The 24,396-nt window shown below is 41.4% G+C and overlaps 1 protein-coding gene across 1 annotated transcript in view; it reads left to right on the forward strand.

The window, feature by feature from the left end:
- The window catches only part of ntrk2a (neurotrophic tyrosine kinase, receptor, type 2a), a 73,778-nt gene that overhangs the window by 47,661 nt on the left and 1,721 nt on the right, over positions 1-24,396 (forward strand). Inside the window, exons 14-19 of the mRNA XM_062381832.1 lie at positions 650-838; positions 9,154-9,284; positions 13,599-13,771; positions 13,912-14,067; positions 14,651-14,735; positions 22,161-22,319. Of these exons, the coding sequence (XP_062237816.1) occupies positions 650-838; positions 9,154-9,284; positions 13,599-13,771; positions 13,912-14,067; positions 14,651-14,735; positions 22,161-22,319 (893 nt within the window). The remainder of the gene's footprint in view (positions 1-649; positions 839-9,153; positions 9,285-13,598; positions 13,772-13,911; positions 14,068-14,650; positions 14,736-22,160; positions 22,320-24,396) is intronic.

A 24,396-nucleotide genomic window follows, 5' to 3' on the forward strand; every position in this document is an offset into this window, starting at 1 on the left:
TTTCAGGTACCTTTGAGATAATGTCATATTATCCCAGAGGTCTAATTTGGGCAGTTGGAAATCTAATGAGCTCTAAAAACTCTGTACAGCAGGATTCTCTCCTGTCTTTGCGGCATTTCGAGAACACTATTACTTCATTTGACATTCAGAATTTGTCACAGCCTCCCTCGCTCATGTGCACATTTCCTCTGCTCCTGCTCAAACCTGTTTGTCTGCTCTCAGATTCACTGTTGTACAAAGATAGTACAGAAACTCCACAGCTGTTTGTGATATTCCGAGGAGGGCTTTTTACAACAACTCTATCTTACATCAGGAGAGTCGCCAGGTTAAAAGGTGAAATGCAGTCACAAAGTAATCCACCAGGAATGTGACTGTTCCACAAAACACGCCAGTGTATTGGCTCGTTGCGAGTGATCCATTCTCCTTCTCTTCGAGCTCTGATGTGATCAATAACAACTGCTCACTTCCCCACTTTATGATCTCACCTCCTCAATCTGTGCTAATAACGACTTAATTCATTCTCTCTTGTCCTTATTTCATTAACATGACTGAAATGTTTGTTTTTTTCTATCTCACACGCACAACCTTTCTCAATCACTGTAAGTATTAACATTAACAAACTGATCTCTCCACCTCTCTCGTCTCTCAGGAGCGTCATCAGTGATCAGCAATGACGATGACTCGGCCTCTCCTCTTCACCACGTCTCCAACGGCAGCAACACTCCCTCCTCCTCGGAGATGGGCCCCGACGCCGTCATCATCGGCATGACCAAGATCCCGGTGATCGAGAACCCTCAGTACTTCAGGAGCACAAACAGCCTGCTCAAAACCGACACATGTGAGTTATTAAACATCTATGAACAAATTGACTGTGCTGGGGAAAAAGAAAATCCCATTTATCATCATTCATGAGCAAGTATTCAAATTTCCACGGGAGTTACCATGGCAACATATTTCCTTTGCTGTCATGGAGATGACCTTGGAGCTGCCGGTTTAAAGGGTGAAATAGAAAGTCCATTTATATGCAGGTGCGTGTGTGTGTGTGTGTGTGTGTGCTGAAGCATATGTTCAGCACATATCCATTCATAAATTTGAAACTTCCATGTGTGACTCATGCTCAAATATTCCCTCAGCCACAGGAAGCAAAGCACCACAGGTAAACGTGATGTTTTTTCTGAGGGTGATACGCTTTACTGTATCTTACCCACGTCATATACAAACACACACACACACACAACTCAAACAAAAGACGGCAGTCAAGAAAGTGAACAGAGACAAACAGAGAAGAAGAGACACATGAAGAAAACAGAAGAGGACAAAGAGGGAGCAACAGTCAAATAGACAGAGAGCACACAGGGATATTGACCTTGTCCATCAACATGACATTATAATTATTGGCAAGGAATAAAAGCTTCCCCAGGCTTTGGCCTTGTGCTCTATTGTAAATTATTGAACTGCATGTATATGTGTGTGTGTGTGTGTGTGTGTGTGTGTGCGCACAATCCAGCTCTTTTTGTTCAGGGAAAGGTTTAGGGGGTATAATAATGGGAGACTGGGAGTTGACCCTTTTCGGTCCTGCGATATAATGTAAAGATAAACAGGGATTCACGGCCTAAAGACAAGAAGGAACGCGCAGAGGATCAATGAAAGTCAATAATGCACTACTGTGTATGTGCCTTTATGCGTGGCTTTAATATATTACAGCCATTACAACTATTACTTTGCGTGCTTCTTTGACTCAGCAGCATAAATACTGAAAGTATCTGACGGATTATTTGGCTCTCAGACCTGTATAATAGCTTTTGATGGAGACATTTTTGGCAAAGTGACGCTAGGTTGCATGCCAGGAACTGAACTTTTGTTTTTGTTTTTTTGATAGTGACCCTAACCATCTTGTGGCCTGTAATATTGAATGCAGGAATCAGTAGTGGGCACACGCTTCTACTAAAAAAGATGGCACCAACCTCTTCCTGGCATGAAAAAAAGCAGCAATTACTCGGCAGAGATGATGGAGTGGCGTGTAATTACAGGAATAGTTGCAAAGCCTCAGTTGTACAGATTAAAACTGAAGTGAATACCACTTAAACAATAACATCATCAGAGGAGTTTCTCGCATGCATTATTGAGAGATTAAGATAAAATGTATAAAATAGGTAACTGCTGTGTTTATGTTTCCTTAATCCCATGTCTGCACACACAAAGGCTGTTACAGGACATGGTCGGCCCTTTGGAAATACCCGATTATTTCTATCAATCAGGCCTTATTTGTAATCGTCAAACAAACAATGTTATCCAAAAACAATAACCCCCCCCCCCCCCCCCACCATCCATGCACGTAAAACAATATTGGCAGGAACAAAGAAAACGCTGTGGTAGAATACCCTAACCCTAACCCTAACAAAAGGTGAACAGAGAGAGTTAACATTATAAAGATGTAATAGAATACATACAACTAATGATGCAACCCACAACCACAGAGAAGTCTCTAGTTTGATTGACTTGGATTGTGTTGGTTAGATTTTTGAGTTTGCAGTTGCTGGTCTCTGAGGACATATCACCGACAGATGCACTATTAGCATTTTCTAATTGTTTTGTGTGCCATGATACGACTCCTGCTTCCGCTGAATGTTATGTTTGTGTTTACTGTCAGCGGGTCCTAAAGCCTCGCTCTGGGAAATCCTTCTTTTTAGTTTTGTGTTACGTTTCTGTGATCAAACCTTTCCCATAAATGATGCAGATGAGGCAGCCTTATATGGCGACTTTAGGGGCATTGATCAAATCTCACAAATATGCGTCTCCCCATGAACAGGTGGTATTCATCAGTCTGATAAGAGGGATTTATTACAATGGAGGTTAGTGAATCCAACTTGGAACACTCTTAGGAACAAGCCTTTTAAGGAAAAATAAGACAATAAAGAAGAATATGTCGATTTTCCTAATCAGGTTACACACTTCTGTCCAGAAAACTTACTAACAAAGGATTTCGAAATTCTCACAAGGTTACTGGACTGCATTTGAAAAGCTTTTTGACTTAACAACTGCTTAAAGGCATTTCACGTTGCACTTTCCACTCACACACATTCATACAGCGCTTCTATATCCACCAATTGCCTACAACTCACAATCACATACTGCCGGCGGAGACATTAGGGGTAATTTGGAGTTCAGTGTCTTGCCATAGAACAATTTTACATGCAGACTGGAGGCACTCGGAATCGAATGTCAAACCCTATAGTTAGTGGACAACCCACTGCACAGTTTATTTTCCAACATAAGGTTTACATTTGAAAATATGCATATTTGCTTTCTTCCCAAGAGTTAGAAGTAGAGACTGACACAAAGTGGGGTCTTCGTGGTAAATCTTCCAGTAATATTCACATGAGTGTTATAAATCCTAAATATTACTATAAAATATCCAGAAAATGTCAATTCCTATTCCGTCAATAAGTCAAATTTGGACAAACTGAGCCTTATATTGTAGAATTACTTAAAATAAAATACTTGACCTCAGTCAGCCCTGAATTGAAGGAATGATTTTTCTTTCTATCTTTTTGTTATGTTACACCTTCCTCTTTGCCTTCATCAACAGTATCTCTCATTTTTTCCACCATCACATCTCAGCAGACCTTCTGGGGTTTGTATTTGGTGTCTCTAGGGAATGAGGATTACATTTGTTCTGGAAAATGTTATTCACAATACAACATGTGTGTACAGCATTTGATAACACCCTTTCACTCGGACATGCAGACACACACACACACACACACACACACACTTACCTTATGAAAATTGAGGTCATGACAAGTTACAGCTCCTGATGGGAGGTTGCAGAGTGGTTGCCTTAAAGGAGGTGTGGGGGGAAAATGTAAAAATTTAGTAAATATTATACGCATTTCAATAGTTGAGGTCCCTGTCGGTTCTATTTTCAAAGCATCTGTCAAACATGATTGTTTGTTTGACCGATCACATTGTTGGGTTACATTTTCAAGTTGTTGAAGCTGTTTTATGTAAGGATCCACATTAGTGGAAAGATTTGGGGCCGAGGTGAGGAGAGAAGGAGGAAAAGAAGGAGAGGCAGATGGCAAATAGGGAATAATTATAACCCGAGGCTTTAACTTCTTTTTCTGTTTATAAGATGTTGATTAAGAGGGATAGGTGTGAGAGGTGTCTCAGTAGGGAGACGTTGAGGGACCGAAGGATGTAGTAAAGGACAGATGGAAATCGGCGAGAGAGGAGGTAGTTGATGGAAAATATTATTCCTCTTGATGCTAATGTTGTAGGCGCTGTCATAAACAAGTGATGGAAAAAGATGGACAGAGCGACAGACTCGTGGAAAAATCATTCCTGGGTTTAAATGGTTAGAGCATAAACAAACCCAAAGAAACAGACGTTGATGTCAGCCCTATGAAGTGCACAAGACCTCGTACTTGGATAAGGCCATATCTAAATCTAATTAGACCACAGAGAGATGTCCCTTAGGTAAAGAGGCCCTACAGAGAAGGCACAAGCCCATTCCATAACTGGAAACAAGCAGCAGTGGATGTGGAAAAAGGAAAAAACTGAAGAGCAGCTCGTTGATTATTACAGCACCATGTCATCAATACCTGAGATATCATCAACAATGAGGGATCGACAACCAATACAAATATAGACACATTTTTTAAGAACCTAAAAATAAATAATTGGACTATAAATAACAGTATAAATCAATGTCTAATAATGAGAATGTACGGTATGATCAAGAACACAGTATTGGAATGAATCTGAGTGTTATATGGATAAGAAAAAGTAAATAATCCAGGGTAATCTCCAATGTGTTTGATAAACTACTGTATATGAAAAGAAGAAATAGGTTTTTGGATATAAAGGAAAGTGGGAGTATGGAACTAAGTATCAGAAAGGCTGAATACAGACAAGTGGTTGTACTAAAAAAAAGGAAGTTCATGCCCTTCTATGACCAATGTTACAGACGTAAACAGATCAAGTCCAAAAACTTTCCAGGATTAGCCAAATTTGGGTGACATAGCCTAATCTTGCCATACCCAGCCCAGCCAGAATCCAGAGAGCTCCTATAAAAATCAGGGTACATTGTGCCAAACTGCACATATCAACGACAAAGAAGAGGGACCAGAGCAGGGTCCTCTGGGCTCATCCACAGACCTCCTGTGGCAGCAGCGACTGACAAAAAACAAAGAACCAGCAGGGCTCTGGCTTAGCATCCGTTGAGACCGTCTGCAGGAGCCGGCCAACTCCAACAGACGTCTGTGACCCAGACCTTTGAAAGGTTCCAGCAATGCCTGGTCCGGAGAGAGGGAGATGTCCCCCTGAGAATTGGCCTGGTGACGGATATTGACGCGACTAAGAGCCCTCACAGGCCGCAGACACGCACCCCTCTGGTCCCAAAGATGAGCTGGTAATACCTCGGTACAACCAGTGGGCAATCCTAGCTAGAAGTGCAAGGGAACCTGAAACAGAATCAACGATCCTAAAATAAAGATTAAATTAAGAACCACCAGGAAGAGGCACCATAGTGTAGCGTTCAAGTGGTGACAAGACACAAGACTGTGTGCTGCTTCCAGGTCAGGATGGTTACTAAAGATCCTCCTGTTAGACTGACGCTCATCCTCAGCAGTTTAAGGTGCATCTACAATGGGATCGCCAAGGTTGAACCGTCTTCTCTGGTCATGTTAGGTGGTCAACAAGAAAGACATCCAGCAACTAAAACAACTGTTTTCACAAGGACGCTGTTGTTACCCACTGTGCCTCAGTTAGTACTCTTACAAATAGACAGATGAAGGTTCTGCTTACAGGGTGGTAGGCCAGACTTTGGAAAGAAGACAGCTTCTGGACGAGTCATCTCTTATTTTTTTTTACAGAATTTGAATCCTGTTTAGGACGAAGTCAGTAAGGACTTAGTTAGACAAACAAATCTTTATGAGTTTAATGTGAGGGCTGAATGGGACTTCTGTACCAGAGAGCCTGGGTAACAAGAGGATGTTGATTAAAAAGTGATAGGTTTAGCAGCAGAGGGGAATGGCAAAAGGGAGAAATTAATGATGGAACAGAGGGATACTAAATATGGAAAGTAAGAGTCAGATTATGAGGCTGGATGGAGGGATGCTAAATGAGGGAAAATGAGCAAATACGATAAGCATGGAAAACGGGTGCTAATTAGGAAAAACATCAGAGAATAAGAGTGCAAAGTTTGGTAAATGGGGGAATAATATTTCTGTAGATCTTAATTAAGGATACTGATTGAGGGGAAGAGGGGAATGTGTAGCACTGCACACAGAGATACAGTTTAATAATGAAAGCAGGATGGAAGGAGGAGTGTAACATCGACAAAGGCAGACAGCTGGAAGCCGGATTCATGAAAAATACCCAATTTTGAATGATGTGGATAACCATATGCAACGATTTAAAATTCCTGCTTATATAAATACAACATTTGTGTCAAAAACACATAAATTAAAAAGATTAAAAAGTGAATTTTAAAAGCAGCAAATGACGTGATGTGAGCCAACACCAAATCTTCCTGCCAGAGGAGTAAAAGATAAAGCAATAGAGGGATCATTGGTCTGCACACATCAATTTATTTGCTGTTTGGGGGATGTTAATTAGGGAGAAGTGGTGCGAGGCGTTTTTATGGGTGAGTGCTTATAACAGAACCGCAGTAAGAAACAGTGTGGTGAGGTAATTAGCTGGTTAAATGGTGGGTTGTTGTCTTGTGGGGATGTGGGTTTATTGTGTGCTGCTTCTGCTCGGGGAGTTGTGATTGTTCCGTCTCCTGCCTCCGTTGTTTCTCCACTGACGACTTCATGTCACTAGGAACAGCTGATAAATACAGACGTTTCACTACATTTGCCCAAAGAAACAATGTCATGAAAGGCTTTTTGGGTGATTGGATTGCAGTTGGGTGACAGTCCAGTTTTTTAAATCCACCCTCATTGAGGACAGTCAGAGATGCACTGTGACCACATTGAACATAAGGGAAAATGCTGTTATGATGTAATTTCACAGTCAACAAATGTAAATATGTAATTGGTCTTAACTGTTCCAAACTATAGACTCAACATAAACATGGAAAAGTAGCCTGCTCCTTAAAAGTGAAACATATGCCTCCTCCATGTCAAAAGCTGAGACATGGATCAGGCTAAAACGTAAAAGTTTATTTCTCACAATTACCAAGTTTTCATGTTTTTGATAAGTTTGAGTCGAATTAGTTGTTTGATGAGATTAGGGTGAAACATCATGATTGCCAGCTGAGACTGGCTCACGATTGGTCTGACTGGCTCCAGATGCACAAGACGCCAGCGTTCAAATCTGGGCTATTTCATTGTCCACCTCGTCTATGTTCCAAACCAGTGAGGTAGCAGCAGCTTGTTAGGAAGGAGCCTTTAGCCAGTAAAAACACGAAGCCAGTACTCAGTACCTTGGACGTTATTCAAGACACTTCTGGATGGAGTGAGGAATATACTAAGTGTCTGCTTTCAAATAATTCCAAAGACTTCTCCTCAGCTTTGATCACTGGGCCTTTGCTCGGTGAACTCAACCACACAACACACGGATGAGAACTTGGATGTTTCATATCAAAGCCTTTTTTATTTGAGCTCAACATCCACCACAAGAAGTCAAACAAAAACAAAGCATTTCACAAACCGTATTAGAAAAACAGAAAGCTAATATGTTGGCATGGCACGGCTGACGCACTGTCTAGTGTCCACAGAGCTGAGGCACACATGTTGACGCGTACATTCTGCATGGTGGGTGTTTCCCTCCTGCACAATCTTACACTGAGAATGAGATGCTTTAGAAAATCGGATGTAGACCAGTGACGTAGCGTTTCTCTCTCTCTCTCTCTCTCTCTCTCTCTCTCTCACTCTCTCTCTCTCTCTCGCTCTCTCTCTCTCTCTCTCTCGTTTTGCTCTGTCTGTACATTATTAGGTTTTGGTGGCCCTCAGTAGCTAACAGTGTAGATCGATGTAGCTTCTGAGAGTCTAGCTGGGCTTTAATGTGATATTCTGAGTGGACAGCTTTTCTTCAAATGCACCTCTTAATCACATCAGAGATAAATCTCCGATCTTGTTGTCTTCCCTCTCGCTATGTGTTTGTGTGTGTGTGTGTGTGTGTGCATGTTCAAGAAGTACCCAAGTGCATGCTGGATAATATGAGTTTCCTTGCAAGCAGACAGCTGTACATGTGGCTCACATTCAGAAAGACATGCAGCCTCGAGCTCGGTTATAGAGACGACGCCACGCTGTTAATCACTCTACAATAAAAAAGCTTAAATCATCACCATGGTGAGATGCCAAATTTTCTCAAAAAATCAACTGGCATGGAGTTGTGAGTTACTTAGCAACAGAGAGCAGGTTTGTCGACTTTGATCCAGCTGTGGGTGAGCAGGAGGCAGAAGGAGATTAAAACATGAAACAGACAGAGGAACACGTTTTTAATATTCAAATTACAGTACAATCTGGATGAAATTAGTATATAAATGATGAACAATATGCCAAAGAAAAAATATCCTAATCTTCCACCTGCCAATTTAACAAACAAATGAAAGTAATTTGACAAAATATGAAATTATGCAATGGATCCATAACATATTGTACATATGGAATACAGGAGTAACAATTTAGAGAAAAGGACAAATAAATGTGTAATTGTTGGGCACCAGGGTATCGCACTGGGTGGGGAATACACTGAAGCTTGGGACCAATAGTGTTTTACAGAAAATACAATATATATATCAATCCAATTACACTTCAGTGGTTTATCAATATGTCCTCTACCTAACTGTTTAATCGGAAAAAGGACAGTCATGCAAGTTCAGCACTGCAGCAGTCAATAATAAAAGCTATAGAAGGCATATATTGAACATACAGTATTCATTCATGTTTAGTGAGGAACAGAAGTAATAATCAAGGTTCTTAACATCTGCTTTAGTTAAAACACCAATAATTGTGTTTTTTTTTGATTGGCTAAAATCAGATTCTATTTACTTAGGATATCCATAAATTACCATATTTATTAATTGAATGGACATTGTGACCTCAGTTGATTAAAAAAAGAAAAAATTCGGACCAAAAATGGTAAAAAAAAGAAAAGAAAAGGACATTCACTTTTTCCTCTTTGTGTCTCCTTGTTCAACAGTCGTCCAGCATATCAAGAGACACAACATTGTGTTGAAGAGGGAGCTGGGAGAGGGAGCCTTCGGAAAGGTCTTCCTGGCCGAGTGTTACAACCTCTCACCTGACCAGGAGAAGATACTGGTGGCTGTCAAGGTAATCAGGAAGTCTAATTGTTTTAAAGAATACAAATGATTATTTTCCTGTTTCTCTTTCCTCTATGTCTCGTATAGGTTTTTTATGTTTGTAAAGGTAATGTAAAGTTAAAAAGTGCACTCATGGAAGCAAACATGTTTTTGAAGGAGGTTAACCAATCACATTAGAGTGGGTCAGCTGGCCAATCATTGTTTCAACAGCTCTGTTCTCCAGTGTTCATTTGAATAGTTTCCTTATTATCCTTAACATATTTAATCACTGTGTGATTGACTGTAGGGTTTCCTGGATAAAAAAGATATTTTCAACTGGTCACTTAGAAAACAAAACTAAAGCTTTGTTTTTAATAATCTGAAAACCACAGAGACATTTTATTTGTAAAAAATAAATGAAATATCATCCAGTCTGGTTATTCCGATTCATGAGGAGTCTAGCTTTAAGACGAATCATTTAAAAAACCCTGCTGCTGCTGAATGATCGGTTGCACCAAAATAAATCACATTATGATGTTATTGAAGGTGAATTTATTACCTTACGGTATTTTTCAATTCGATCCGGTACCTAGAATACATTTCACATATCGAATATTCCAGCAGATAATCACGCTGTACGTTTGTGAAATGTAGACATTGGCCTTCTCAATCAAAATCCTTCCTATGGCGTATGTATCGCCATCATCTCACCCCCATTTCCTCCGCTATTGTTAGAAAGCCGCTCCTTTCCAGAGTTTCTGAGTAAGCGAAAGGTGGAATTACACTCAAACCACCGACTTCCGGGGCTCAAATTGAACGGTTTCCCAGGGAGCATCCTCCAATCACATATATCATCCATCCATCTCACCATCAAGTATGCTTTCTCTGCTGGTCTGCGGTGAAACAGGATCTGATTGGTGAAGAACTTCTCATTAACAATACATGACCTGTGAGAGACCCCCACCTCACCCTTCCTTCCTTCTCCCTGTGTCTTCACTTACCCCCCCCCCCCCCCCCCACTCCCCTCTACACACACTTCCTCTGTCCTCTGTCCTCCACTCCTTACCTCAAAGTCTCTCTTTAACCTGGCATGTACCCGACTCTCACTTCATCCTGGCACCTTCCATCTCTCAAATCCTCCACTTTCTTCTCTCTTCCAACACTTCCTGTTTTCTTTCCAGCTTAACTCTAAACCGCTCGCCGGCCGCGCAATGTTTGATGCCAGCTTAGCTCCAGCTAAGTCTGGGCAAAAAAACGCACCTGAAAATCCTCAGAAGCAGAGTTCTTGGTTGTAGAACAAGGGTCTGGATGTTGATGTCAGACCCGGTGAAATGTTTTATAAGCAGCACATCTCTTACCCTGAGACAAGCACAGGTTCAGCTGTTTATAGACATGATGTACAGTAGATGAATCATTGAGTCATTAGTGTCACGTCATTGATTTAAGTCTCTCAATTCATCATTTCTGTTCAATCAGCTAATGCACCACCTGCTCACTGAGTGTACGTCTCACTCTTTCGGCTCTTTTCATCCTCGTCTCATTGTCGTTTGGCATGACTCACCATTCCTCTTGTGCCGTTTTCCTCTTCCTACCCCTTGTTGCTGCATCCAAGGAGCCAATTTGTTATGAAAGCTGCTGGAAACATTTCATTTCCAACAGACCTTCAAGGATTTTCAGGATTGGTTCACCCAAAATATAAAAAACTAAAAAGGGGCTTTTTGGGGGGGTTTGAAAGTAGTTCATATAATCCAAAAATAACTGAGACACTGTTTCTGGAACTAAAGACTACAACCTGGTCATGGACAGATTAATTCCCCCCAGACTGAAAGAGGCACTAATGACGCAAATCATGTTATAACTTTTTTAAGGTCAATTTCTGTCCCAGTACGGTTGTTTTTGGTCTGTGTTCCTCTTTTTACAGATATTTTACATTTTTTCTCTTCAGTCTTTTTGCTTTTCATTATTGTGTCTGAGGTCATGAATCACAGAGAAATTAATAAGTTACTTAAACATGAGCCCTGCCTGATATCGAAACAGCAATTTGGTTTATTGACAAAGACTTTTTCTTCAAAATGTGACCATTGACACTTAAGTCTTTCTTACAACTGCTTCAGTGATGAAAATACATGTTTTTCTTTAGATGGACACTATATCAATAATGAAGTGTACATACTGGACTTATGTTACACTCTGTCATGCGTGCTACATTATCGAAACATGTTCTGCCTTCTGCACCACATTACAATAACCTGCACTCGCTAATAGAGCTTAATGGTCCTGGTTTTAGAGTCGGCCATCAATCAACCAGTCATCCATAATACAGAGGCAAGTTTTACTACAATACGCTGAGCTGCCATCGATCACAGGCAACACCATAACACGTGCTTCTGTACATAGAAATATGCATATGCACACACACTCACGTCTATAGACACTCACACACTCGCACGCAATCAATCATGAACACTTTCCATTTTCCATAATGTTGCACATGTAAATGGGAATCACTACAGTCCCAAGCTAGAGGTTGGTTGTTGATTGCTTGTTATTTGTCCAGGGACCTGAATGTGCACAGACCGGATAACTAACGCTGCAAAAAATATGGCTCTTGGCTCGAGACTTAACGCGACACTGAGTTCAGACAGTGAGAGCGCGACAGTGGATACATCGAAGTTTCTGACGCACGACAAAGTCTCTGTTGTAGCGTTCTAAGCCTGGTGATGAATGTTTTTTCTGCTGGCTGGTCGGGCTCAGTGGTGCAGTTCACGTCTTTGTCGAGAAAGAAAGATTTTTTTTCCCCCTTTTAAAATCCAAAAATTTGATTCCAGCTTTTGTTTTGTCATGGAGAGGCAAACTAGGTAAACTTCCAACAGAGCTCTATCAGTGTTTATGTTCTAAAGTGTCCCTGTAGCCTTTAAGTGCCACTTTTTAAATTCATCACTCCTTTAGAAAGTTGTTATTTACTTTATCAATAGTTAATTAATTTATAGATAAATTATAAACTGTTATGATGACAATGTGGGGGTTGGCAGTTTGAGTGTGGTGTTTATCAACACTTTGTATTTTGCCGTTAAAAGTTGTTTTATTATCCTGTCCCTCTACCTTCCTCCGAGAAGATTCCTCCAATTAGAGTATTTATTCATATTTATTAATTTACAAATAGTGATATTACAAACATCAATAATTGCAAGGTGATGACATACCAGCGATAGCCGCCATGTGTTTTTTTAATGGTCGTGAGTAAATTATTTACTAACCATTAATTAATGAAGCCATTAATCACAATACCCAAACCCTTCATGAAGGTGGAATAAATGCTATTTATCATTATTATCATTACTCATCCTCTTCTCAGTTTGGTATTTAGTGGAACTGGGAGGTTTTCTAACAGAAGGTACTCTCACTTTGAGAACACATCAGCAGAAAGTCAACCATGATTTCCCATACATGTGCGATATCACATTTCCAGCTGAGATTGGAACATTGTCCATACAATATCTATACTGTAATAATCCACCGTCGTTATGGCGCTGTATCCTCTTACAGCCTGTAATGTACATGATCGAGCCGCGGGCTTCGCGATTGGCTGAGAGTGGAGTCACCGTCTGTCTCATTTTCTGGCATCTCAGCGTTCTGGATGAAGGGTCACGGGTCACTTCCTTCTGCGTGAGCTCTCTGGGTGACTTCTCCTTGTCCTTTAGACCCGTGCTCGTAACAGGAGCTTCTCTCTGCACTGTTAGTTCACAGCCACATGCACAAGGTAGAGAGTGAACATATATCCATGTCATACACTGTAGGAAGACAATCTATTATTCATGTTTAGGACAGGAGGACTTTTCTATATTTCTCTTCTTTAGATGTGAAATGAATACAGACCCTGTATCACTTTCATTTCCTGCAACTGCTTTTCTCTTTTTTATTCACACACACTCTTTTAGCGCCTCTGTCACAGATGCCTGTGTTACACAACCTGCCCAACAGATTTCCTGATTCATGGAAAGGAGATTAGTTTCAGAGGGAACCAGGGAATATAATGAAGTGTTGTACAACAGTGTTGTACTTTGTAATGGCTTACATTAATATGAAATGTCTCCAGTTTTCCTGCTCGGTCATTGAATCAATCCTCGCTCAGTGCCAGTAATTTCACAATGTGGCTGCCGTGTTGCTGTAGCTCACCCTTTACAAGCAAGACCTTTTTTTCATGGTGGACATCAGCCAAATAAAATGGAGCAGATCGTGTCCACTGTGAAAATGACTCACTGGCAATAGTGTACGTGGAATAATGTGAAACTATTTCATTTGTCGGTTTATTAAAATGTCCCTTTGTGTCTTTGTGTGTGTGCAGACACTTAAAGAGGCCAGTGAAAATGCCAGGAAGGATTTCCACCGTGAATCTGAGCTCCTGACAAACCTTCAACACGAACACATCGTCACCTTTTACGGCGTCTGTGTGGAGAGCGACCCTCTCATCATGGTGTTTGAGTACATGAAGCACGGAGACCTCAACAAGTTCCTCAGGCATGGCTCTTTCCTTCATTACAGAAAAGTGACCGGCAAATGGCAACAGACATGATGACAAATTTAAGTCAATGATACAGTAGAGATCCCCTCTCGTGAATTACCAATTTTAAAGACTTTACTCTCTCACTTACTCACAGGGCTCACGGTCCGGACGCGGTTCTGATGTCAGAGGGTCAGACCACCAGACCTGTGGAGCTGACCCAGTCTCAGATGCTGCACATCGCCCAGCAGATAGCATCCGGCATGGTCTACCTGGCATCTCAGCACTTTGTGCATCGCGACCTGGCCACCAGGTTTGTCGTGTTCTTGTGTGTGTATTTGAACGGCAACATGTAATCTTTTCGGAGTCACATGTGGCAGAACTAACCAATAAGAAGCTCGAAGGACTTAGAATGATGTGAATGTGGCGGAATCACGCAAGTGAACATAAAATATGATCAAATATAAAGAGAACATACATAGCAACTTTCAGTACTTGTGTAAAACATGTTACTTTCATGACAGATTATAATTGGAGAATATTTACAGTATATCTCTGGTTGTTTTTATTGTGTTGTTGCAAGTCAATTGCAAAAGCGGATATTTGCTGTTTTACAGAACATATGCTCATGTTTTCTCTAATCTATGTGAGAGACATGCTGCTACAGACAAACAGCAAAATAAAAGTCCAGTTTCTTCACTGAACTCAACGTCATCAAGTTTGCAAATTAACGACAGGATAGTGGATTTGAGGCAAACATGAAAACCTTTACAGGGTGTGATAACTGCGCCAGGAGTAACTGCAACTATGTAACACGTCTCAAATGATGTTAAACGTCTTTTACTTAAACTCAACAACATGTTCTTCACAGCTGTGTTTTGTTCTGTGTCTGACAGGAACTGCCTGGTGGGCGAGAACCTGCTGGTGAAGATCGGGGACTTCGGCATGTCCAGAGATGTCTACAGTACGGACTACTACAGGGTAGGTGTATGTGTCAACCTAATTTTCTTCTTTCAGCCTCCCCCCTCCCTGCTGCGTGGGTCCCTCTCTGCTCCCCACCCCTTCCCCCCTCCCCCTCTGCATGGGCATGACTGATGGGCCCTGGCCGAGTTACAGTAAGCCGCCTGCCATGGTGGCACAATTAAACCCAGTGCAGTGCAGTGCAGCAGAATTAAACATACATGTTGGTTTCACTGAGAGACAGAATGAGCTTTGTTTGGTGGCGGCAGCAGTTTCCTTTATTCACACTTAGGTTCTTTTATTTTTTCAGGAGGTGTTCATTTTGAATTTAGAAGTCTTCTGTTCACCAGGGACCCGGCTAATGACACACTTGCATGACACAATTTAATATGCTTCTCTGATGAAAACATTTTTATCAAATTATAATTACAAAAACGAAATAAAAAAAAAGGTGACTCAACTTTTGACGATGTGGAAAAATTAAACAATATGTACCTATTGTTGTAAAGATTTAATAGAGACTCATTATTTTAGCACCAAGTTTTCACAGAGTGTAAATATACTCACATTTTTTTAATTTAAGAAGCTAGTTTGAAAGAGTGAAATAATAAATCATGAAATAGTATGAAATATGGTAGCTTCAAACAAACATTTGTGCAAACTGTACACAGTCTGGTTAGTTCTAAAATGTTCCTCTAAATCCTACTTTTTGTTGTCAATCAAACTCTGAGCCTGATATAGTCAGTAGATACAATGCAAGGTCACAAAACTCACATTGTATATTAGTACACAGCTCTGCATACAATAAACCTATTCAGATTGCCGGAAGTGTTGTGCTAGTGGGATATAACACAAACGCACTTATGTCAAGGGGTGTTGTCCAAAGGGTCTTCCTGGAAAGTGTGTGTATGTGTGTGTGTGTGTGTGTGTGTGTGTGTGTGCAGGGACATTTAGTAGTCTTTGAGAGTCAAGATAGCTCAGAGCTACAAGAGACGGCTGAGAGTGTGTTTTCTTCCTTCTGCACAGCGTCTGTCACCTTTCCAAAATGGCAAAATCTAATAAATCTTACTGATTGATTGACAGAGACTGTCCTTTTCTTTATGTCCTTTCTCCGATCCACTGTGACAAACTGACATGAGTGACGTGAAGGAGCACAGTCGTCAGAGGAGGGAGAACGAGTGACACAGGAAGGGAGCAGCCATTTAGCCACAGGACAAATGTCCATTTGGAGCGAATAAGTATTTGAACAGTCACGATCAGAAAGACAATGATCACCAGGGCATTAAAAAATGTATAATTCAGGAATGGAAATAATTGATGAATTTTTTGTTTTGTATGTCTGCTGCCATATTTTCAGGTCATATAAGAACACTATTATTATTTAGTTTGCAGGAAAGCAGTTAAGTTATATCCGGCATACATCAGGCTTATATAAATCATTACTTGCATTGCAAAACGATCATGAATCATTATGAAATCCCTTGATACAGTTTTTTATTTGAATCTGATTCAAATTTCACACACTTTGAAATATCCTAAATATGTCTGAGTTTCTCTATCAAGCTCCAAGAATGATTATCTCACAAACAAAAGCAAATGTTTTGAAAATTAAAAAAAAAAATGTTATACGAAATTCCTGGATCCGCACCAGTTTTCGTATTTTCCGGACCCATACTACTTCATTCCACCTAATTTAATGGTCTAACTTGTAGTTTTTGTGTTATCGTGCTTAAAAACCAACCAACACACAAACAGGGGTGAAAACATAACCTCCTTGACATAGGTCACTATAATGCATATATTTGTCAATATTAGAAAACTATTGTTTCATCACATTTCACAATGTAAAAGGGAAAAAAAGCCTCCTTTTTTACTCTTTTCAGAAAAAGACTTATTAATATTTATTCTTGCTTTTATGTTAATGTTAATCATATTTCACAGCATGTGGAAAATTTGTTATGCCACAATTTTTATAAAGGTCAAATATTCAATAACAACACAGCCACGATCAATCTGTGTTGTGAAAATGACCTTTCTTTGGACTTTTTCTGAAAACTTATGATTAAATGTGGAGTAACGAGATGTGCGTGGGATCAAATTAAACTTAAACTGTAAGGTCTCTCCTCTGGGGCTTGCTTTTGTACTATAGCTGTGTGACGACACACAGCGATCTCCCTCCTCCTCCTCCTCCTCCTCCTCCTCCTCCTCCTCCTCCTCCCCCTCCTCCTCCTCCTCCTCCTCCCTCCTTTCACCTCGCCTCAACAAAGCTGAGCGCTGAGGCTGTCGTCATAGAAACGGGCGAAGGCAGTGGCAGTGATCCTCGGAGTTGTATCCAACGTTTGTCGGGAAGAAAAGTAATCAGACAACTTGTGTTTAGTATTCCGAAGCAGTATGAGAGAAGGAGAGGGGGGAGAAGGGGAGAGATGGAAGTGTGGGAGACGGAGGCAGGAAGGTGGCAAAGATGAAAGGAGAGAGAGAGAGAGAGAGAGAGAGATGGAGGGAGCAGCAGGAAGAGAGAGAGGAGGTGGGGGAGAGACGAGCGGGAGGCCGTGCAGGGAGGGAGAAAACAAGACATGAATAAATATACAAAAGAAGAGGAGGCAGCGATGGAAGGATAAAGAGACCTACACATGCTGTGGTGGGAGAGGAGGAGACGTCGTGCAAAAAAAAAACAAACACACACCCGAGCTGCAGCTGCACACAACCACAGAGCAGGACATCCGAAACACACAGACACAGACAGACGCAGGGAAAACAGGGAAGCAGGAGAAAGGTACAGAACGGTGGGAGGTAAAACACGAGCAACCACTCATGTTTCAACATCCAGGACAGACAGAGGTGTGTGTGTGTGTGTGTGTGTGTGTGTGTGTGTGTGTGTGTGTGTGTGTGTGTGTGTGTTTCTGTGGGGACCCAGTTATGCTCTTGCGTCAGACAAGAGCAAAGATGAGTCATAGAGGAATCGGAACGCCCCCCCCTGCTGCCTCCCCCAGTGTGTGTGTGGATGTAAGGAAATAGAAACAGAGGCGTAGGACTGAAGGGGCCGCGGTGACGTCACTGAATCCCCTGTTACCCAATGAACCTGACAGATGCTTTTGCAAACAGGCGAGGATGACTCCATCCGATGCCTTGTGTGTGTGTGTGTGTGTGTGAGGGCATGCGGGCGGGGCTGGACTTGGACTTGGAGTTTGGGGGTGAAAGCACATAAACTGATTTCATGCCCAAGCATAAAGGATGAAAGAAATTCAAATGTGTGCGTGCGTCTCAACATTCAGGCCCTGACTGTTTTATGCCGCTGACACAGACTGGAGGGAAACGCTGGCAACAAAGTAGAACATAAACAATCTCTTTAGAGTATTTTGGCTTGTGTGTGTGTGTGTGTGTGTGTGTGTGTGTGTGTGTGTGTGTGTGTGTGTGTGTGTGTGTGTGTGTGTATGTGTGCGTGTGTGTCTGTGAGTGAGAGGGTGTGTGTGTGCGTGAGAGGGTGTGTGTGTGTGTGTTTTACAACCCATATCTGGGTCCCGACCAACACAGACAAACACAATTTTAATGGGGCACCTGGAGATGCTGGAGTCAAGCAGTGTGTGAGTCAGTGTTCGTGTGGACTGACAAATCACCGTCTGCAGGACAAGATACAAATCAACACAGTTAATCTTAAGTTAATAAAAAGGTTTAATACAATCAAAGCTCAATGTATCCATAACATGTACTTAATTAAATTTTTTAAAGACATGTAAATGTAAATTAGGGGTTATGTTAATTGGAGACTTTAAATTGTCCCTCTGTGGGAAGGTGAGAGTGCAGTTTTTTTTGTATTGTAAGAACAATGGTATAGATAATGGATAAATCTTTCTCTGTGTTAAACCGGGCCATATCTCTCCCTAACATTCACCAGGTGCTGCAAGTGCCCCGTGAAACCCATTAAAAAGTTGAATTATGACAAATGGACATTGAACTACAAGAACTGATGTTCAGGTGGAAAATAAATATAGTGTCTATAGTGTCTGTCCATATTTGTGCCCTGAAAAATATGTTAATCACCAATTCCTCATGATATTAACAGATAATGTGATCCAAGCAGCATCACAACTTTTTTTTGTTATATTAACATAATTTCTAAGAGATTGAGCAGAACAACAGCATGTGATGAACATTTATATATCAAGCATTACTGTGTCTGAGATGGCCAGAAGAAGGAGCTCTTTTCTCCAGGGATGGAAACAAAACTGCACACACACACACACACACACACACACACACACACACACACACACACACACACACACACACACACACACACTGCACATACGTAGACACAAGGATTCTTGGAAAGAGTTTTTGTTTCCATAGCAACACAGAGGGCAATTAAGGTAGAGTTCCCGTGTTTGTTGCAGGAACAGAGGAGTGGGTGGAGTAAATCACTTAAGCCCCTCCTACACCGCATCCCATAATGCTCTCCTCTTAACTAGTGCAGTTGCCCTGGATACCACAGCCTCCAGGAGGTCACTACAGGGAACCCAAAGCCCTCGCCTGGTTTATTCTTTCTCCGGTTTTGGGGCGTTCCTGAAACGTTCAGGCAGTGGACTCGTTGAAATGATGCATATTTGTAAGACAGGGAGGGAGAGAGACAGGGCGCCATCTTAGAGGTGAGAGAGAAGGTGCAAACGAGTGAGAGAGAGAGAGAGAGAGAGAGAGAAAGACGGGAACGGCTAAAGCCTGAAACATGCTTCTGCGTTTTCACGGGCCCGTAAGCGCAAGAGCCCTTCCGGGTCCCTTACGTGCTTATGTATCCCTCCTTACGTGCTGACGGGTGTCGACCCCCTTTTCTAAAATTTACGGCAAAGCTCCGCAAGCTCACTCAGCCCGCAAGGCTGTGATTGGTCTGCTCTACATCCCTTCTGGAGCTGAATTTCCGGTTTCATGCCTCATAATACCGGCAGAAATCACGGAAGATTTAGAAGAACGAATATGGACCAAATAGAAGAGCACTTGGCAGAAGATATCCGATAGTATGATCACTTGTATAACCCGTCACTGACTGGCGGATTTGTCCGCCAGAAAAAGGCTACGAGGAGCCGCAGTGGCTATGTAAATAAACAATCAACGAAGAAGAAAGAAGGCGTCTCGACAAAAAGCATTACTCCGCCTAGTGTTCTGGCGCGGGATTGCTTTGTAAGACGCGCAACGGTTGGGGAAGCATGAATGAAAACGAGTCTTGCGCCACAGCGGCGTGAAAAGACGCAGACGCAGTCGCAGAAGCATGTTTCAGGCTTAAGGAGACAAAGACGGACGACCAAGCTCCTGAGAGCTGATGACGGAGCGATGCAGTGAGAATCTCTTCTGACTGCTCCTCTGTAAACTTTGTTCATGTTTGTTGCCTCCTCCTCATCAACAGCAAAAGGGTTTAATCTGGTACTTTTCCTTTACCTGTAATTCTTCATCTGTTCTCTCTCGTTTCTCTGTCCACGTGGCCTTGTTGGAGATACTGCCATTTTGCGTTCTGCTCAGACAAAGAGGCTGTTATTAATATGTTAGACCATCAGAGGGAATGGTCAGCCATGATGAATAAATCAAAAATTAGAATTGGTATGAGCTGGTCCAGACACATTGGTGAAAATATTGTCAGAAATCGATCTATCCATCTATTCTCGAAATAATGGCTTTAAAATAGTAAATAACTACGCAAGTGACCATAAGAAACCAGACCAGAGTAGAACCAGACTAACTTTTACTCATTGGAAAGGATGCAGGACAGATTCCAACCTTATTAATCATCAGTTGTTACTGGGAGGGAGGGACGGAGGGTACCACACATGCATTCTAAATGTCGTCTGCCTGCAGAGGATGGTAAAAACTTTATTGATGTTTCAATGGGTCATTTTTCACCCGCTGCTGATAGTCAGTGTGTTTGTGTGAGAGCAAGAGAGAGAGAGAGAGGAAGAGAAAGAAAACAAGAAAGAGAAAGATCGACCAAAACACGCAGCTCTACACTGAAGCATTCTTCATGTTTCTAAATATTTTATTATCATTATGAAACTCTGCTCTAATAATACCCGTTATATTTGTGTAAAATTCTGTGAAATATAAGTCGACGTGTTTTTTTGGCTTCCGAGCTTCGCCTCTTCTTGTTGCATTTTAACAGATACACATGTACCACTGTTTATGGGAGGATCCATCCACAAAAGATGTGAATTAAGTCTCCTACCTGTACCCCAAGTGTATCCAGGAACAATTCTTATTTGGCTATTCTTGTGCTGCTTAAAGCTAAGTCAAAATTAAAGCAGCAGCAGTAGTGAATATGAAAGTGAGTATTGAGGGTATGAGATTCCAGTGCCAATTAAGCAGGTATGAATTTGGCTGAAATGTAAATGAGAAACAGACAAACAAGGAGGGAGGAATGACGTTACAGGGAGAGAAGGGAGGGTTATGAGGAGAGAAAGAGCTGCCGAGATGAAGGCAGGTATGTTTCAGTGAACCTGGTGGCTATCTGACCGTGCAGATTTTATTACTCCATTAAATAACCCACTGACTAACATAGAAACAGGCCAAGTGTGGGCACCAAGCCATTAATAACAGGCATAAACCGAGGATTGTCCTGTCTGTGTGGAGCAATGGAGCGCAGATGGTTCGGTAGATTCATGTGAGGAGAAGCAGTGAGTGGAGAGAGGAGGTTCAGTGGGAGACGGGAAGGCATCAGGGTTTAGGTTTCATTCAGCTTCACTTTAAACACATCAGGATTAAATGGTCAGCTTAGACTAGAACATAAAGAAATGGTACAAAAGTCTGTCAAAATGACTGATTTCCTCAGCAGTGGATTTCTCCTCACTGTCTCCTATTGTTTAATGCAACAATTTAAAGTTTCAAATTAAACAACTTTTCCATTACTTCAATTTCTCCTGCATTCAAAAACTGAATCTGCAGTGGATCCATATGCAGCTCTCACACACACACACACACACACACACACACACACACACACACACACACACACACACACACACACATTCTATAACATTTGACTATTTTCCTGAACAAGAATCTTTCTTTTTTTTGCCATTTGCTGATCGCAGGATATTTATTTGCAGTATTTGAGGTATTAAAAACCAACCCTATCTCACCAGTATACTTTCAGGTTGAATAAAATGTTATGCTGCTCAGAAGAGAGGTGTGCTACAGTCAGGTATATGAAAGCCATCTACTGTGCCATATAACTCCAAACCGGGCTTGATTAAATGCCTCAGGCGGCAGTTTTGGGGGAATTAAATATTTGCAGGGCTCCTTTAAACCTCGTGAGAAATGTGAAGAACTGCATCAGAAATGCAATATGTAAAAGAGAAGTGAATGGAAGAGTATAAAAGAGGCTTCACAGCTCCCTACACATTTATTCTTTATTCTTTTCTGCCGAATTTATACTGACTTTACCCTGTCCAACATTTCTCTGTTTAAAAGGTCGGCGGCCACACCATGCTACCCATCCGCTGGATGCCCCCTGAAAGCATCATGTACAGAAAATTCACCACAGAAAGTGACGTCTGGAGTCTTGGAGTCGTTCTCTGGGAGATCTTCACCTACGGAAAACAGCCTTGGTACCAGCTCTCCAACAACGAGGTACAGAAGACTAAAACACCTCTGACCACACCAGTGTTGGACTATCGTCAGGATTGTGAAGGCAACAGATCCAGCACAATAAAAAGAAGAATAGTCAAATGTACAAAGCAGCAACTTTATGTAAATGTTACCTTGGAAGCATCTCCAGCCAAATAAGAAATGAAAAGATGAAGTCGTAGGCTCCAGATCTGAGGAAACAGCCCTTCAGTTCAAATAAATATTTGATCAACTGTTGATCAAAGTTTCTCACAGGTGTGGTGCAGTTTACAGTACGAGGCTACGGCCCAATGCGCAGAAACTCAATAATTGAGCGAACACGTCTTGAATTAATGTTGAGATTCGACACAGAGCCGAGGAGCCAGGTTTGACTCTGTTCCCCCATTCACAGGGAGGCAGATGTGAAAGCGCTGCTGTCTGGCATCGCTGTCAGACTACTGCAGCAGCAGATGCCTCTTTTGTTCTGAGCAGAAATGAATTTGAAACCCTGTTTGTCCTACGGGAGCCACACCATGTCCGTTTCTTTTTGCCATGGATCACACTGACTTTTGTGTTCCGGTGACACCGGTTCCATCTAAATATCTGTTCTTTTTGGTCCAGGATCTAAGCTGTGCTCCCAAAGTGTTTCGTACACAAACAGCATATGGTGACAAAGGCAATAGATAGACTACAAATAAGAATAGGAATAAAAATGGAACATTAATCATTTGTATCTATTAGTAATGCAAAAATAGTGAAAATGCACATTTTCCAGATACAGTCTTTATTCATATTTTTATGTTATAAAACACAAAATGAACTAATCCTCTCATCTGCTGGAACTATAAGGATTGTTTGGCACTTTTGCTCGATACAGTAAATTTCCTTAATGATTAATTGATAATCAAGATTTGATATTACAGACTCATAATTATATCAAATACATCAGGCTGAACCTCAAATATCCTGTATGACTCAATGACCATGTTAAAAAGAAAACTGTTTAAATTGTCAGTTATTTCACTCCTTTCAGCTCGTATATAACACTGACTCAAATTACTGATGAAGTACCTCAACCTGACCTGTTCTCACTGCACTTAATACATCATTATTGACAATTAACAATTGACTGTCGCTTCTGAATAATAAATAAGTCTTAACAAATCGGCCCTTTGGTCGGTTACACTCAGGGTCTTGACCCAGTTCCCTGCATCGGATCCTTTCAACCCTTCACCTTCACCTTGGCCTTGTGAACCTGCTCATGACCTCCACTCTGGTTACTGCTCAACATGTCAGCCGTCCCGTTTACATCCAACTCTTTCGGGCTGCGTCCGAACTCAACCTTTAGCCCCTTTCACCTTCTTCTTTTCCCCTTTTACATATCTGCTGATTCACAGTTCACTCTCCTCCTGACCCCGAATCGGATGCTCAGATATCTGTGACACGGGATATGGACCTTTGTTTCAAAACTAGATATCCCTATATTTATACATAGATTTATTTCCTCTGATTCCCATCACAAAATGAGGAGAGGTTGGCTGCTTGATTGGCAAAAAGATAAAACTGTTACAGATCAGATCCTTAATAATGTAGAGCAGAGATCTAATGATAATCAAATGTTCATAAAGCGATTTGGTGCTTTCGGGAGGGATTAATAGACGCTGCTAATTAGTGTTCATCCCACACAGCAGGGTGTATTTTTATGTTTGAGGAAATTATAAAAAGCTTAATTATATTACAGTCAAATAACTGTAAAGATATTTTCCAAGCCACTGTCAGAGGATGATATATCCACTCCCTGTACAGAGGAGCAATCTCCTCTTCATTCAGCCGCTCGGTTTCAAAACGCGTCGCCTAACTCTTCAGCCCCAAACCCTCGCACTGACGCAGATTTAAAGCTCAAATCCGTATTTGTTGTGCTTTAAATGAACCTATAAGAGAAGATATGAAGTGTAATGAGACAGTAAATTAATTGAGCCCATGTCAATTTATAGTTTGAGACTTTTCCGCTCGCAATCTTATTAAGAAATTGCCTCATTTGTCTGGACGGCTGCTCCAGTGCAATGTGACTTCATCAGTGCAGTAAATAATTTATTCACGC

This window comes from Platichthys flesus, chromosome 3 (assembly GCF_949316205.1).
Source record: "Platichthys flesus chromosome 3, fPlaFle2.1, whole genome shotgun sequence".
Taxonomy (NCBI): Eukaryota; Metazoa; Chordata; class Actinopteri; order Pleuronectiformes; family Pleuronectidae; genus Platichthys; species Platichthys flesus.